Genomic DNA, 14,529 nt, shown 5'->3' with positions numbered 1-14,529 from the left:
CTCCAGTTGGTGCTTCAGCTAGATTTCAAGTTAATTTTTTTTTCATTTTCAAATTGCAAACGACTGCTCTTTGAGTGCCCGTGCTAATTAGGCGTATTAGTTCTCACTTGCCTTATCCCCATCGACTGAACAGGCGCATAAAAGGACTCTATGGGGATTCCTTAAAGTGGTTGCGGATACCATTTGCTTCACTGCGCGCATTTCTTTAGATTCCTATCCAAAAGGCATACATTCGAATTTTCTTAGTGAGGTTTTCTTTCCCATACCTTTCTATCGAGAACCTTATCAGGACTTTCTTGAGCCTAGCATTTCAAGGCGTGTTAATAGCATGTCCATGCCTGCTGAAAAAGGGAGTTTTTCAAATTTCGCATATCACCGCTCTCTGGTAGGGCAGGGCTTCACACGAAGGAGATAGCTTGTGCTATGGCCAGTTTGTGTAACACGCGAGAGACCATTGACCACTGCTTTATTCAGTAACATGATGCAGTTGTACTTTTGGGAGATATTGCAGCGAACGCTAAAGAAGGACATTGAAATCACGCCATATTTTATTAGTTTTTTTTTCTTTATGAAAAAACTAGGATGTGCCTTATGATTTGTGTGCGCTGGCGGGTCTGTTTAGTACACTGAAAAGCCGAATGATGGGCCGTTATGTTGAAACACGACTACCGCCAAACATTTTATTCCGAGACCTGCACACTTTGGTGCGGTGATTGTATGCTTGACTGAAGGAGCCGCTTATCGATGCTTGTTTGTGCATCCTGGAATTTGGACATTTTAATGGTGGGAAATATTGTCGTATAACGGGCTTGTATTAAACGAACCGGTGATTTGAGGCATGAGATGGTTAGTTACGCTTCTTCGGAAGTTCTCCCATGCAATGAAGAAAAATAACTCGAAGAGACCTAGTGGTTTGCGCTTTCGGCTGAGGATCGGAGGGTCAGAGGTTCTATTCCTGGAGGAGACAGTTTTTTGTTTAACGTCTGTTTGTGTGGACAATTTTGCTGCCCATGCGACTAGAAAAACTCTGGTGTTAAAATAGCGTTTCTAGCCTTGACAGTCGCCAATTCAGCTGGTCGACGCGCACATGACAGGATTTGTTCCCACATTCGGAGCGTCATAATTATGCAGGAAGTGATGCCATCGGCTGGTTGAAACCTGTTTTCGGTTTCCAGCCTTTGCTCTTTTAAAATGTTCTTTTTTTATATTTTAAGAACTGCTTTTTATATAAAATACGACTCTAAGAAATGTGATGCTATCACTCAAGATGCTCAAACGCATATTGACGTACCCTTTATTAACGAGCATTTGGAGTCTGAGGAAGTCTGTGGGCGTGTGTTTATTCTTCTCTATATTTCCCCTCTTGTGCTAGAGGTAAACAATTAGCTCAGTAACGATAACTCTCAAAGGGGACTACGAGCACTAATTTAATTGAAGTTTTTGTAGAAGGTGTTGCTATGATGGCGCTTGTCGACGCCAGTGCTGCAGTCTTTCTGCTGGATACAGCCCTTTGCTCCTTTTTGGGGAAAGGGAAGACGCCTCTTTCCAACCGGTCGTTACGAAGTGCGAGTGCGCACCTCATTCAGCTCTCAAAAGTGTGTGCGGCTCGAGTACTCATGAAAGACATTTTGTATGCAATCAAATTCGTCATGTTGCCGTCATTTTCACATGCGACCATCTTGGGTTGGGACTTCCTTTCGCTTCTCGACGCGGTGATATATTGCGCCCGGGCTCAAATGGCGCTCTCTGCGACTCAAGCCTATGCCGGACGCTGAGCTTTTCGATACATCTGCTTATGTCGAAGTTCTTGTCGCCGAGATGCTGATGTTCCCGCATGCTGATCTGTGATTGCGTCTCTCTCCTGTGATTACTTTCACGATGCACGTATAATATTCACATTGCTTGCTATTTTCTTCACCGCCGCTGTCTGTCTACCTCTGCCTTATGTCCTGCTCAACATATCCGCGGGACTCAATTCATAATGGGTCTTGATCCCGTTTTCAAACCCCTTCGCTTTCCGCCGCGGAGAATGCATTGGTTCTAAGTTTTGTTTTCTACACCTACGACGAGACTGCAGGTTCACCTCCGCTCGACATGAACGCGGCCAAATCTCCTTCTTAGCTCTATTTATGGCTCACTTCGTTTAGCAAAGAGAAATCAGCTTTTTATGCTCCTTGAAGGGTTGCCTGTCTCCCTTCTTTGCAACCAACCTATTTTGTAACGCACGTAACCTGTCGAGCACCGCATTGACACCGGTACCCATGCTGCTCTGCGTTAGCGTCCATAACGCGTTTGCGCCACCGAACGCTAAGTTATTGAAGAACAGGTGGACACAGTGCTTTAAAATGAAGTGATTCTCGCCTCCAATAGCACATGGGTCTAATCGGTATTACTCGTGAAGGAAGAGGATTGGCAGGTCGAGGGCTTGGGACGCAGCATTTAGCGTAGTCACTTTTACCGACCGTTAAATGCTGGGCCTGCTTTCTCTAGTTGTACATATGTTCAAGAAAGATGAAGCGTGTACTGACGCTGTTGTGTTATCTTCGACTGCAGTAGCAAAACAACGTTATAACATCCATTGGAAGCATGTAGCACAGAGCGAAAAGCTGCCGGCGCCTCTCCCAAAGAAGCAAAGCGCACAGAATGACGATGACGAAGCGTGCTATAGAGCATGCACAATGTCCAGCAGAAATATGGCACACATGTCAGGGGACACAGCACATCACAGTCGTCAGCGTGCATGGTTGTGCCATCAAACGTGATACGTCTGGGCGCTGCGCAATATTGTAGTCGCCGTTTGGTTGATGTCTCTCCACTGCAACATGGATGGATGACGCAGTTGTTTTATTACGAAAGCTATTTACATTGTTCGGCACCGCTGCTGAGACTACGAAATCGGCTTAATTGTAGAAACCTTCAACGAGCACGTAGCGTATGCTACAGCATTTTAAACGTTTCTAGCAGCTGAACTCTTGCGTGAGTAGTTCCAGGACATGAGCATAGTTTAGTCAGCAAGCGTTTTCTGGGCACTCTGTATCGTGCTGTTTTGTGCTCTTAGGTCCAGAGTATATTAGATTTGCTTTGGTGGCCGTTACACGCTGTTGGTTTGGCTCGCCTGTTTAGAACTCACATCGGTTCTTAAACATTATTTAGGGGCTGTTTATAGCATCGACAATAAAATGATCAAAGTCAGCATGTACATGACTCTAAAAATTTACTTAATTGAAGGCAGTGAACAAGAGTGACACCGCAGTGCTTCTGGCTTCTTGCAATCGTGAAGGATTCTTAGTTCGACACGTTCGAATAGGCCACCTCTAAGCTCACTGGGGGAAGTCGCGGAAGGTTGTGCCAAGTTTAGCAATTTGTTGCACGCTCCGTGCTTCTCCTAAACGTTCTTTCATTCGGGTGTAAAAACACTTTACTTCCTAAAATAGTAATACTTTACGTTATCATTGAAAGCATTCGAGGGAAGGAAAATGGTTGACCCGAAAATACACTTCATGTAAAATGTTTGATTAGAGCGTGGATAGACAGGTAATGACCGATTAGGTGATACGCACTCAACGTACACATAACGGACATTAGAAGGGACTTCCGGCGAATGTGAAGGCAAATGGTGGGTAGGTTCTGTTATTGTGGTTTGCGATGTTATATAGATAACCGTTGCCGACTCTTGCGATTTGTAATTCTCAGGCTACTATGTTTGAAACGAGGTAACGGAAAGTGCAGGGCGTTCTTCTGGGGCTTTATCTCGGCTTTTGTTTTATATGATGTGTTGGAGCTTTCCCCGCTTCCTTTGTGCACTGACTACCGTCTTTCAAACTCGCAGAAAACTTGGTCGAGCGCGAAGCTCGGGGCCTCATGAATATCATGAATGTAAAGTTGCATACTGTGTACATGGAAACCTTTCCAGACGCTACAATATAACAAAATAAGAATTTTGTATTTTATTTCAGCGAAATTGACATGCCAACATTTTCGTTACCTTTTAGCTTCCAATCCTGGCCAGCCTCAACCACGAGTATTCTCTCGCAAATATAACTATTGGCAAAAGCGAACATGTTGCAATGTTTGGAATGAGTTATTTTGAAGCAACGATGCAATTTTTGGAAAACCATAGTCTGTGAGTGAACTCTTTAAAACATCCTCAAGCGTCCTTGAATAACTTATTTCTTCAATGAGCAGCATTTTCTCTTTATAGAACGGACCTCTACAACTTTGTCGCGTGGCGAAGAGTGTGCGATTTGGGGCTCATTACGTCCAAGCGGTTTGCCAGAGCCTATCAAGAACTGATGGCGGTGGCTTTCGGCATAAAGGTGCCAAGGCCACGTTGGCAGTACTGTCTCGGAGAAGTGGCTGGTCTTATGCCGTTCGTGGTCGGTGGATTGTATGTGCGGAAGAACTTCGCGGCCGAAGCTAAAAATGACGTAAGCTTTCCTTTTGCTCCTTATCTTTGTAAGAGATGACCTGAAGCGGCAGCCTAAGCAACAAAATACAGTAAAGTTCAATTTCAGAATGGAATGTGCCTGTATGTATTGCTTGTGTGCAGTATTATTGTTTCACTCGGTTAGTCACTTCACCTCCAGTATGCTGTTACAGTGCATAAAGTTTCTCAATTTACACGGTACGACACCGAAAGGCTTGTAAAATTCTGCAATTGGGCTACCAAAAACGAAAACGTAACACATGTGATATAGCTTTTAAGGTAAGCTTCTTGACTGCCGTACTTTTTGCAAGACAATGATATGTAAACACCGAGACAAAGTGATCACCCCGGAAACTGATGAGTATAAGAAGGTATGCATTTTAAGTATATTTTTAGGGCTTGCCGAGCTATGCATATAATACAGCCCCGCTTAATTCCAAATTGGTAATGGGTTCAATATCTCTTTAGGTTGAAATGATGCTGAGAAATATCACCAATACCTTCAGACAATCACTTTGTTTTGATACATGGATGGACGTCACAACAAGGAATGAAGCGCTGCAAAAGGTAAAATATCTGCACTTTCGGAGAAGAAAACTTGATGTATGCACTTATCAATTGGAGTTCTGTTTGATGCGCTGATGGTGCAACTATTTCTCAGGGTTTCATTTTTGAAGGATTATCTGTCGTTTCACTTTGCATTCTATGAACGGGAACTGATACAAGGTTGCGCGAAATAGGTGCAGGGGCCCTTCTAGAATAGCACCCAAGGTAACCATGTGCTTCCCATTATTACATCCGCTTACTTTCTTCGCATAGCACCCTGTGCACAAAACTATTTTGGGCCTCTCGCTGATAGGTATTTTGGGTATGTAACAGTACATATCTAGCGATGAGGTGGTTTCAAAGGGCGGTTTTATAACAGGATACAAGGAAGTGCGTGAAAAACCTGCATCGGAGAGCATGTCTGTTAACGTTTCCCTTTCGAAAAAGGTTTTTTAAATCCCTGTATAAAATTACACTCACTTAGAAACACAAGCCCGAAATTGGAGTAACCGACATGCATGTTACTGTAATTCTCGCATTTCATAGCAGAAATAGCTATTTTCATGCGTGCGTACAGCTTGTTGGTCGCTGATATATTGTACGCTGTTAAGGTAAAATTATGGTGGGACTTGCGTGCGGTCCAAGAGGCCCGTCCGATTATTATGGAATGAACTTATCCAAAAATGAGTCACGCTGAAACAGCTTGCGTTTTCCTTATCTATGCACTTATTTGTGCATGCCTTGTCCGAACTGTGTGGCTATAGTGACCCCGAAGGATGGACAAATTTTGCTTTTAGAGCTTCAGCTCTACTCAGTGAAAACGTCCAGTATTTTTTATATATCTATATTTGATTCTCAGCCTAGCCCAGGGTGTAAGAAGATTTAGGTAGGGACAAAGCATGGCCGAGGCATTGGACGCAAGTGACCAGATAAAGTACCAGCCATGCTTCTCCGAACCCGACCGCTTACCGCAGCGTCAGTGTCGAAGTAGCGGTGAATCTTCGCCGAAAGAATCTTCGCCGTTTGCGCGGCCTGAATTGTTCATCCGTCATATTGATAAGCATTACCGTAGCACCTAATTCATATGTGCAGAAGCGAAGTCCAGGATAGTTTATAAAGTTGCCAATGCTTTTGACCCAATATACATCCTAACAACGCAGCGAAGAAATGGCTGAAGTTGCACTATTAAATTGTCATGAAATGAGCAGCACATCCATTAACTCTCGAGTGATGCTTATTAAATTGAAGGCGCTCGATATTTTTCTCACATGAGCGTAATAGGGCAGGGAAACCAAATCCCGCTTTGAATGAGGTGAACAGGGGGGCATTCACAACCACTTATTTAACGAAGGATATGCGACCGCGCTCCCTACCGCTTCACACAAATCACTACCGTCGAAACTCTGAATGGAGGAATTGGAAAAGCTAAAAACAAAAATACGGACTAGTTACCTGTACGAAAACGTGAACAAATGCCGTGATTTATGACTTTTTGCCTTATGCATGTCCAAGAGCCACCAATATTTGCACAAACCACGACTGCACGAACGACTCGCGATGCCCAAAACACGTAACCAAGTGCGCCCGCCATGTCTCCTTTACCCGTCCTGTCCGGGTTGCAGGCATGCAGGAAATAACAAAGGCAGTTGGCACGCTACCAAGTTCACCAGGGTGGCTTGCGCCGCATGCGCATTCGTCAACAAAAGCTGTCGGCACACATTACCTTAGCCTATGCCGATGGGTTGAATGCGGGAACTACTTAGATAAAGAAAAATGAACGCTCTAAAATAGTTTCCAACGGACTAGGCACTGAGAGTGGTCCGAGCGCACAGAAACCACTGTTCTTTATTCGTTATGGTCGTAACCACGAACAAAAAGTCTCAGTGCCCCATTGTAATACGGTGTTCAATGGTAAAATCAAAACAAAGGTGGACTTCTAAAACCTCACTCGCCAACCGTGCCAAGTTATCGTTGTGATCATTGTTTAAAATATTTTAATAGTCATCGACGTACTTAAATATAATCAGTTAATCATTTCAAACATTGACAACAACGGTAACTTGACACGGGTGGCGAGTGAGGTTTTAGACTCTTTGAATTCCACCTTTACCTGTTTTAATGTTACCATTGAACATCCTGATACCTCTTTATACTTCTTGTTTGCAATTCCTAGATTTAAATTTGTTTTTTTAGCAATCCTGGCCACCTCTTCTGGGCGTACATGCCCAGGCCAAAAAAGTTACTGCTGTCTTTTTACTCCTGCGATTCGTAGCTGGTTAAGAGAGGTATTGCGTCTACTTGCCTTAGGGCGTCGTTAGCCACGTCTTGTTTCCACAACTTTCACGAGAGCTTCCATGCTTCAATTGTCCGCCTATGATCTGCGGGGTTTCCGCTTGCTCTTCCCCACGCAGTGGGTGAGTCCCTATTGAAGGCCTTACGTTCCAAGTCTAAATCTTTGGAGGCTGATATACAAGTGAGGTGGAAGATTGAAGTGGTCCCCTTTGTTCACAAGGCGCGAACAGCTTGAAGGAGGTTGGCGGAAAATTCGGGTTCAGGTTCTATTTTCTGCACCTTGTAAACTGTCACGTTTGTGCAGTTTAGAATGTAAAGACAAACATAAAAAGGTTCGGTGCGGCGTTAACCACAAGAAAAAGTTTATGCCTTGTTATTCTGAAGTAATATATAAGACTCCGCTCAGCTGTGGCATGGTGTATGTAGTCCAGATGGACCGATGTATCAACAAAAGATTGTTGGAGTACTCTAATTCACTGGATGCAGCACCTGGACAGAACCTACCTAACCATCGTAGGGCCTTCAAGCGTGACGAACCAGAATTAACTCCGCTTTTCGGCCGGACTAAGATTATAGAATGTGCGCGGGAAGAAAAGAGCGGGAAGTTCTTGAAGTTTTCGAAATCGCGCGATTAGGGCCCGATAAATGTGTAAGCGAGGCTTCCATTCACTTATACCGCAAGGAGCTAGAATTTCTCGGGCTGACCAGATAGTTTGGTGTTTTAGCTTTGTGTGTTGGTGCGCATGAGCACTGGTGCTGAAGGAAGGAAGTCTCGGAGCAGTAAACAAGTTGTTAGTCTGCGTTCGTCCTGTGTTCTCTTGTCCCGTCCTTTTGGTGCAGTTTAGTTTTTATCACGAAAGCAATACTACTCCAGGTTTCGAGCCTTCAGCGTATCGCAGCCGGTAACCACCTCTTACCCACGTGACGCTGTGACGTCACACCCCACGTGGGCTGCAGGAGCTGGCAACTTGGGTCTCTCGTATCACATGGGACGGTTATGTCAGAATCAGCCTGCTATGACCCTGTATTCACGTTACCCCTATAGGCCACTAAGGCACTTTCATACGGCTTGGTTAAAGCGGCGCTTTATATGTGGGCTGAGGAAGAAGAAAAAGAGAAGAAGAAGAACGCTCGGTCACCCGCAGCTAATACTTTTTTATATTGGGTTCAGCAGTGGTAAACCCTTGTAGTTTTTCAATAATGCCTTACGAACTAGCCCCCCATAGCAATCTTAGATATCATTTCCCATCGCTTCTATCCCATTCTGATCAAGTACCTCGTGGTGCGCGTCGTCGTATGTGAGTCGCCTCCTCTCGGCCTCCAAGGGATTATGTGGCTGGCTACCGGAATCGCCAGCCACCGATATGCTGCGCCTGTGGGTGCAGCGGACATATTTGGCCATTTTTCCCCTGTCGCCAAATTTCTCGTCCCCTCAAAATAGAGCACCACGCTTCAGGAATGATGCCCAGTTGGAGCAGCCACCCGTCACATTCTATCGGCTTCCTTCTCCCCAACGCGGCGCATGGAATGACTCCCTCTTCTCTCTCTAAATGATCAGTGACTCGCCACGCGGCTTAACAAAATGATGTATATTATTGGAAATATATATATATATATATTTAATTTTCCATTTGATAGCTGATATCGAGTGCGATTATTACTAAACTATTCCAAGTATTGAATAATTACCGTTGTAATTTAGATGCGATTTACAATTTATGTTCGACGTCGTCATATATCGCTGGAAGATCTTGAGAAGTAGAATCAAAATACAAACCCTAGACGACAAGAAACCATCTAAAATCAAGCTAACGTTCGTTTAACTCAGTTCAGTCATGATTTAACCACTACTATTTCTTTGTATTCGGAATCGCCATTAATCTCCCATTTTTCACTACTTGCCTTATTGAGCGTTCTTCATTTTCTTAATGTTTCAGCTGAAAGAATGCCTAAGGCAGAAGATCTGATTTTTAAGAGCAGTACGTAGCGCGCGGGATCGGAATTTTCGGATTAGGTTTTCTGCGCAGCTGTCCTTGATCAGTTCGCAAGGCTCATTTGCTAGGGCTGACCTATATCTGCTATGAATAGGTTTCAATTTTATTAACAATAACGATAATAACCTGTACTTAACACCTGTGAATTAGTGCAGCAAAATGAGTTTATTTAAGCAAATAATGAATTGTGCACGTGGCTGACAATATTTGGCTAGGCGACGTGGATACAATATACAAGTGTCATTTGAAATACAAACGAAGAAAAGCAAAAGATAACTACCTGATATCAGGTTTAACATAACTTGGAAATAAAAGCAATGAACGGTAACAGGAAGGTTTGAAATATATGCTATGTGAAAAAGTTGGGATTAACAAACTTTTGTAGGATGTCTCATAAATGCTTCCGTTCAGACCGGGAATCAACAGACATACATTCATCTGGCAAATTGTTAAACATCTTCGGGACGTAAACACAGCGCCTTGCTGCTCCATATCTAGTCTTGAAATTTGTAACATGAACACGCAATGTTTTACGAAGCAGGTATGGACTCAGGTGTGAATGTTCGGTGCAGAAATGTCCCAATACGACTGTAGAAGTAAACAAAGTTTGTAATTAAATTATACCAAATTCATAAAAAAATATATTCTCCCGAAGATGTAAATGCGATTGTCACTTTGGAATGTCTGAAAGAGAAAACCTAGTCCGTTATAGCGTATTTTAATACGTTTTGCGCAAGAGTGTGTACTATCATTTTTTTAATGTGAAAAAGTGCCACTTTTATGTATTAAAAATTTACAAACCGCTGTAAATAAGACCTAATGGTAACTTTGAATATTCTTATCCATGTATTTCAAGTCTGAATTGCTTATGTAAGTAGCCGCCATTATTACATAAGGTTTTATGCTCAGGGGCCGATAATTTCGAGACTTGCTCACGATTGATGATGATTCATTCCAATAAAAGTGTCACATGTACATTTATTACACAAAGTTATTTAAGGAGCTGAAAATTGCGTATTCTTGTGCTGCCAGGAGTCACCGTGGACGACGGGACGGACGATAACGTAGAATTTTACGCTTCTTGTCTTTGTGCACTATATGTCCGAAACATGTGGCACCGACTGGAAGTCCTTAATAGGGTGTCTCATTCTTTGATTGATTACCTGAAAAGCCGCTCTTTCCGGAAGGAATATGGACTGTAAGACGGCTTTCGCAATAATAAGTTGATAATATATTTGATCTGTTGGAGAAAATAGCATTCTTTTATTTTTGAACGCTTGCATTGAAAATCTGTTCGTGTTTCTCGTAGTCCTCGCGAGGTTGACTAAGGCGGGCAGTGTGGAAATGTTGGCTTATTTATTCGCATGGGCACTAACGGATTGCTAGTGGCTGACGCTTGACTGCTAGTTTTTCCCAATATAAAAAACTGTAATGGGAATGCTCACCCTACATGAGAGACAGTAAAACACACAATGCATAAAAACAATAAACACACCCGGACAGCCACTACGAATTAAAAATAGGCCAAGAACTCCTTCTGAATTATGTGATATTGCTAAAGTGAAGACAAGCAGAAAATAAAGGAAGGGGACGGATGAAAAACAATAAGGAAGTGCGTTCGCTGGCCTATAGTTCTTTTCAGGAACAGCGTTAGCTCCGTGTAGGGCAATGCTTCAGGTTTTGTTGGAATTAGTGTTTCCCCAGCTCGCAAGTCGCATAGCCGGTTCCAATACCATACCTGGTACGTGGAGCCAACGAAACTCTGCTAGGAACTCTCGAGTAGGAAGTGGAGGAAAGTAGCACAGAAGTCAATAAGCAAACCAAGACGATGCAAGTCTACTCCTTTAAGCACATCACAAAGCGGATGGAAATGTTCAGAAGACCGATTTGCTGCTGCTGCACTGGGGGAGAAATCTGCTGCGCAGGAAACGCGCCTAGGAGTTTCGCTACCCCTTGCTAGTAGACTCGAGCTTCGTTCAGCCAGTGACTGCTGCTGACAACGGTGTCGCTGGTACCATCACAACAGCGTGGTATTTAGGGCAGCTAGAATAATTCGGCATTTGAGTGCACCATGTCGATGCGCGCATAAAAAATAAGATTAAAGAAATCCTGGTCGTAGATGGTAGGAACGACCACTTCATCAGATAGGTGCTGGTAGCCAGGCATCGAAGACGAGGCAATAAACTGCTGTGAAAGTATTGACGCAAGACTCGAAGTCGTGCATGCCCCATGAAATACCATGAAGTTGCTGGGATTCAAACCGGCTTACCTTAGAGTGTCGAGTGATAGCTGATTTGACACTGTTAAGTATGGTTTGGATTGACTAATAAAATGTATTGCTCAATATGTCTTAATATTGCTTGCCTTAGTAAACGTTGCAAAGAATGAAAAACCTTCATCCGTTTCAGCACCCACTCAAGGCCACAGCCGTGCTGTCCTCCTCTCCAAATCAACTTTGTGCTGCTCTCTATCGTAAGGATCGTCTGAAGTAGCACGGCGTTTGCGATGCATCGTCGACTGATGCGGCCCGGCATCTGGCTCCATATAATTCCCCATCAGCCAGGCAGTGAACGCCTTATATATTCACGCTAAACGGTATTAGCACATGAATAGGCGTCCTTTTTTAAATTAACACAACACTACTCGGCTGTATTTGTGTAAGTAGAGTGCAAGCAACCGATGGAAGAGTTCGGTCTTTTATAATGTTAGACAAAGATAAATCCGCACCATAAGGGTACGAAATGAGCTATCATTAGCAATACTGCGTAATTATAATGGGTGTGTACATGTCATGAATAATGCAACTCTTTTGTGTTCTTAAATTTCTCTTCATGCTTCGGATCTCACAGAAATTGATTGTCATCAGGAATAAACTCTTGAAAAGGTTCTCTAGGATGGCGTAGAACGGTATCTAAAAAGACTTATAACAGGGATGCGTTTCTTTCGATCTTGCACACAGTTGTCGAAAATGACCAACAAGATAGGCTATCCTGACTGGATATACGACAGTGAATACATGGAAAGCCGATTCAGATTCGTAAGTGGTTACTGTCTTTCCCTTTACCTCTTTCGTCCCCCTAAGCCGAGCGAAGCCACCTTATCTTTGTTGCTATGTTTTTTGCTAAAGGTTGGAGCGATCAGCCCGAAGGAACCGTTCGCACGAATGATTGCAAAGTACTGGAAAAATGAAGCCATCCAGGAAATGCTTCTGCTTCGTAGCTCTCCCAACAAAACCACAACGTAAGTATGAATACAGCAAACTGTTCTCAGTAGTAGCAGCAAATTGTGTCTAGACTGGGAATTGCGTGCACCTTACTACATTTTCCCTCTTCCCACATTCTATTCCCTTTCTCATGAATGTCCGAAATGAATATGTGTGTTTCCTAATCGAAACGCGAACGGCCGTATATCTTCCTAGCACGTTGCTAGTGATTATGAGAATAAAAGGTAGAAAAGAATAACAGACCTAAATATTGGGAGACGTTTAAGCTTCACCTTAAGAGTGAAAAATGAGAGCGTTAATTAACGACGTCACGGCTCTTTCGTTGTCGTCCACTACCACCTGCTTGCTATGCCATTCACTGAGAGAGTGACGTAAATATATTTGTAGATTATATTAAATAGAGCTCACGAAGGCACTCTTTTCCAATAAATAGAAAGGCTAAGCCCAGAGGCCGAATGGCGGACTGCCGCCTCGACCTCACAGGAGCCGCCGCCGGGGTAGTGAGCGTCAGTTGGTGACATGAAGATACGCAAGGCCTGTAAATTATTTTCGCGCGCTAAAGCGGTGGAGATTACGCTGACGACGATGTCGACTTTTCCACCTCCCTAGCTCCCTCACACTGTCGCATTAAAAGTCCTGCCAACCAAAAGCAATTCAACCTCTACAGCGGTGTACCTAGGACCAAGTCAGGCGACCTCGTGCCCCAGACTTCTTTCTGGCACGACGCAGCAATCATAGTAGCATGTTTAGCGAAGACTACAGGGACCATTGCTTCAATATATTTGCATGATTGATACGTTTTTATTGCCTATGAATGCTGTCAAGCCTTAATACTGTTAACGCTTGTTAAAGGCGCATAGGCGACGACAGAGAGACGCTTCCGCAAGGTTTTGCAGAAATGTTGCAAATATGTTTATTTGCATCTTTTCTATACTGGCAGCGACCAAGTTTAGTATTGTAATGTGGTTTGATTACGGGTCTGATGAGATAACACAGATGAAAAAATGGGCAGGGGCAGGGTATGTATAGAGACAGGATAACCGATGTTCACTAAGAGTAACCAATTTCATTCCAAGAAGAGGAAAGCATAGTAGGCAGCGGATAAAGCTAGGTGAGAGGATGAGGATAAGTATTGCATGGTCTGAGGGCAAGGTGAGATTCTGCTTAACACTGGAGCCAGGGTGGTCCCACTAGTGTGACTAAAACATCTACCCATATTTACGGTTAGCAAAGGGGTGTATTAGACCTCTATCCCTTAAATGGGGCTTTCAGTCTCGGCGGAAGGAAAAACCGAAATTCTTGAGCATTCTGGAATGTGCAAGCGACCATCTAAGCTTGTAGGTTTTGAAAATTAACTTGTTTCTGCTTTTACGGCGCATGGAACATTATATTGCAGTCGCACGTAGATGCATTAAAATTTCACATGGATTATGTTTCTAAAAGAATTATTACAAAACGAAACACGAAGACACACATATAATGTAAACACAACCTGCTTTCGGCCACATCGGAGAGGTGCCATACTGACAAGCTCGCTGTGAACATAGAAAATGGAGAAGGGGTGGAAGCAAAAACATAAGATGTTAAACAAATATTTATATCTGCCCAAGTAGCACAAAGTGCAATACAAAAAGGGAGCCGTCATGAACGCATGTGGGCAGTCCATGCGGGAATTCCTTGCCGGCCTCATGAGGGATTTGCAACTTGTACGCGGCCGCCTTATGCCCCGACTGGTCCCAATTTGTACTCTGGTGTGCAGCCCAAGGAGGGCTGCCAACATACGGCCAGATTAGACAAAAATAGAACGCATACTGAAATCACAAATCGGCCTTACTTTCGTACCTCTTGATGAATGTTTTAATGTTAATGTCAGTTAAACCCTCCAATACCTGAAAGGTATTGGTGCGGGTTCTCTAGCGCCAGCTCATTTTAACCTGGCTAATGCGTTGCCCTCATTGGTGGAAGTTGGGATTTTCGGGTCTGTCCAAGTGCCGTTAATCATCGAGTGAGAAACGTAGCGCACTATTTATTTGCCCTGTATTCTATAC

The 14,529-nt window shown here is 43.6% G+C and overlaps 1 protein-coding gene across 1 annotated transcript in view; it reads left to right on the top strand.

Annotated features, from left to right (window-relative positions):
* Positions 1 to 14,529, top strand: part of LOC146174291 (neprilysin-1-like) — a 118,803-nt gene that overhangs the window by 45,983 nt on the left and 58,291 nt on the right. Inside the window, exons 10-14 of the mRNA XM_084585371.1 lie at positions 3,993 to 4,123; positions 4,202 to 4,427; positions 4,895 to 4,993; positions 12,218 to 12,308; positions 12,393 to 12,498. Of these exons, the coding sequence (XP_084441497.1) occupies positions 3,993 to 4,123; positions 4,202 to 4,427; positions 4,895 to 4,993; positions 12,218 to 12,308; positions 12,393 to 12,498 (653 nt within the window). The remainder of the gene's footprint in view (positions 1 to 3,992; positions 4,124 to 4,201; positions 4,428 to 4,894; positions 4,994 to 12,217; positions 12,309 to 12,392; positions 12,499 to 14,529) is intronic.

Source organism: Amblyomma maculatum, chromosome 11 (genome assembly GCF_055883805.1).
Source record: "Amblyomma maculatum isolate TAMU_Amacu chromosome 11, ASM5588380v1, whole genome shotgun sequence".
Taxonomy (NCBI): domain Eukaryota; kingdom Metazoa; phylum Arthropoda; class Arachnida; order Ixodida; family Ixodidae; genus Amblyomma; species Amblyomma maculatum.
This window is presented reverse-complemented; position numbering and strand designations above follow the sequence as displayed.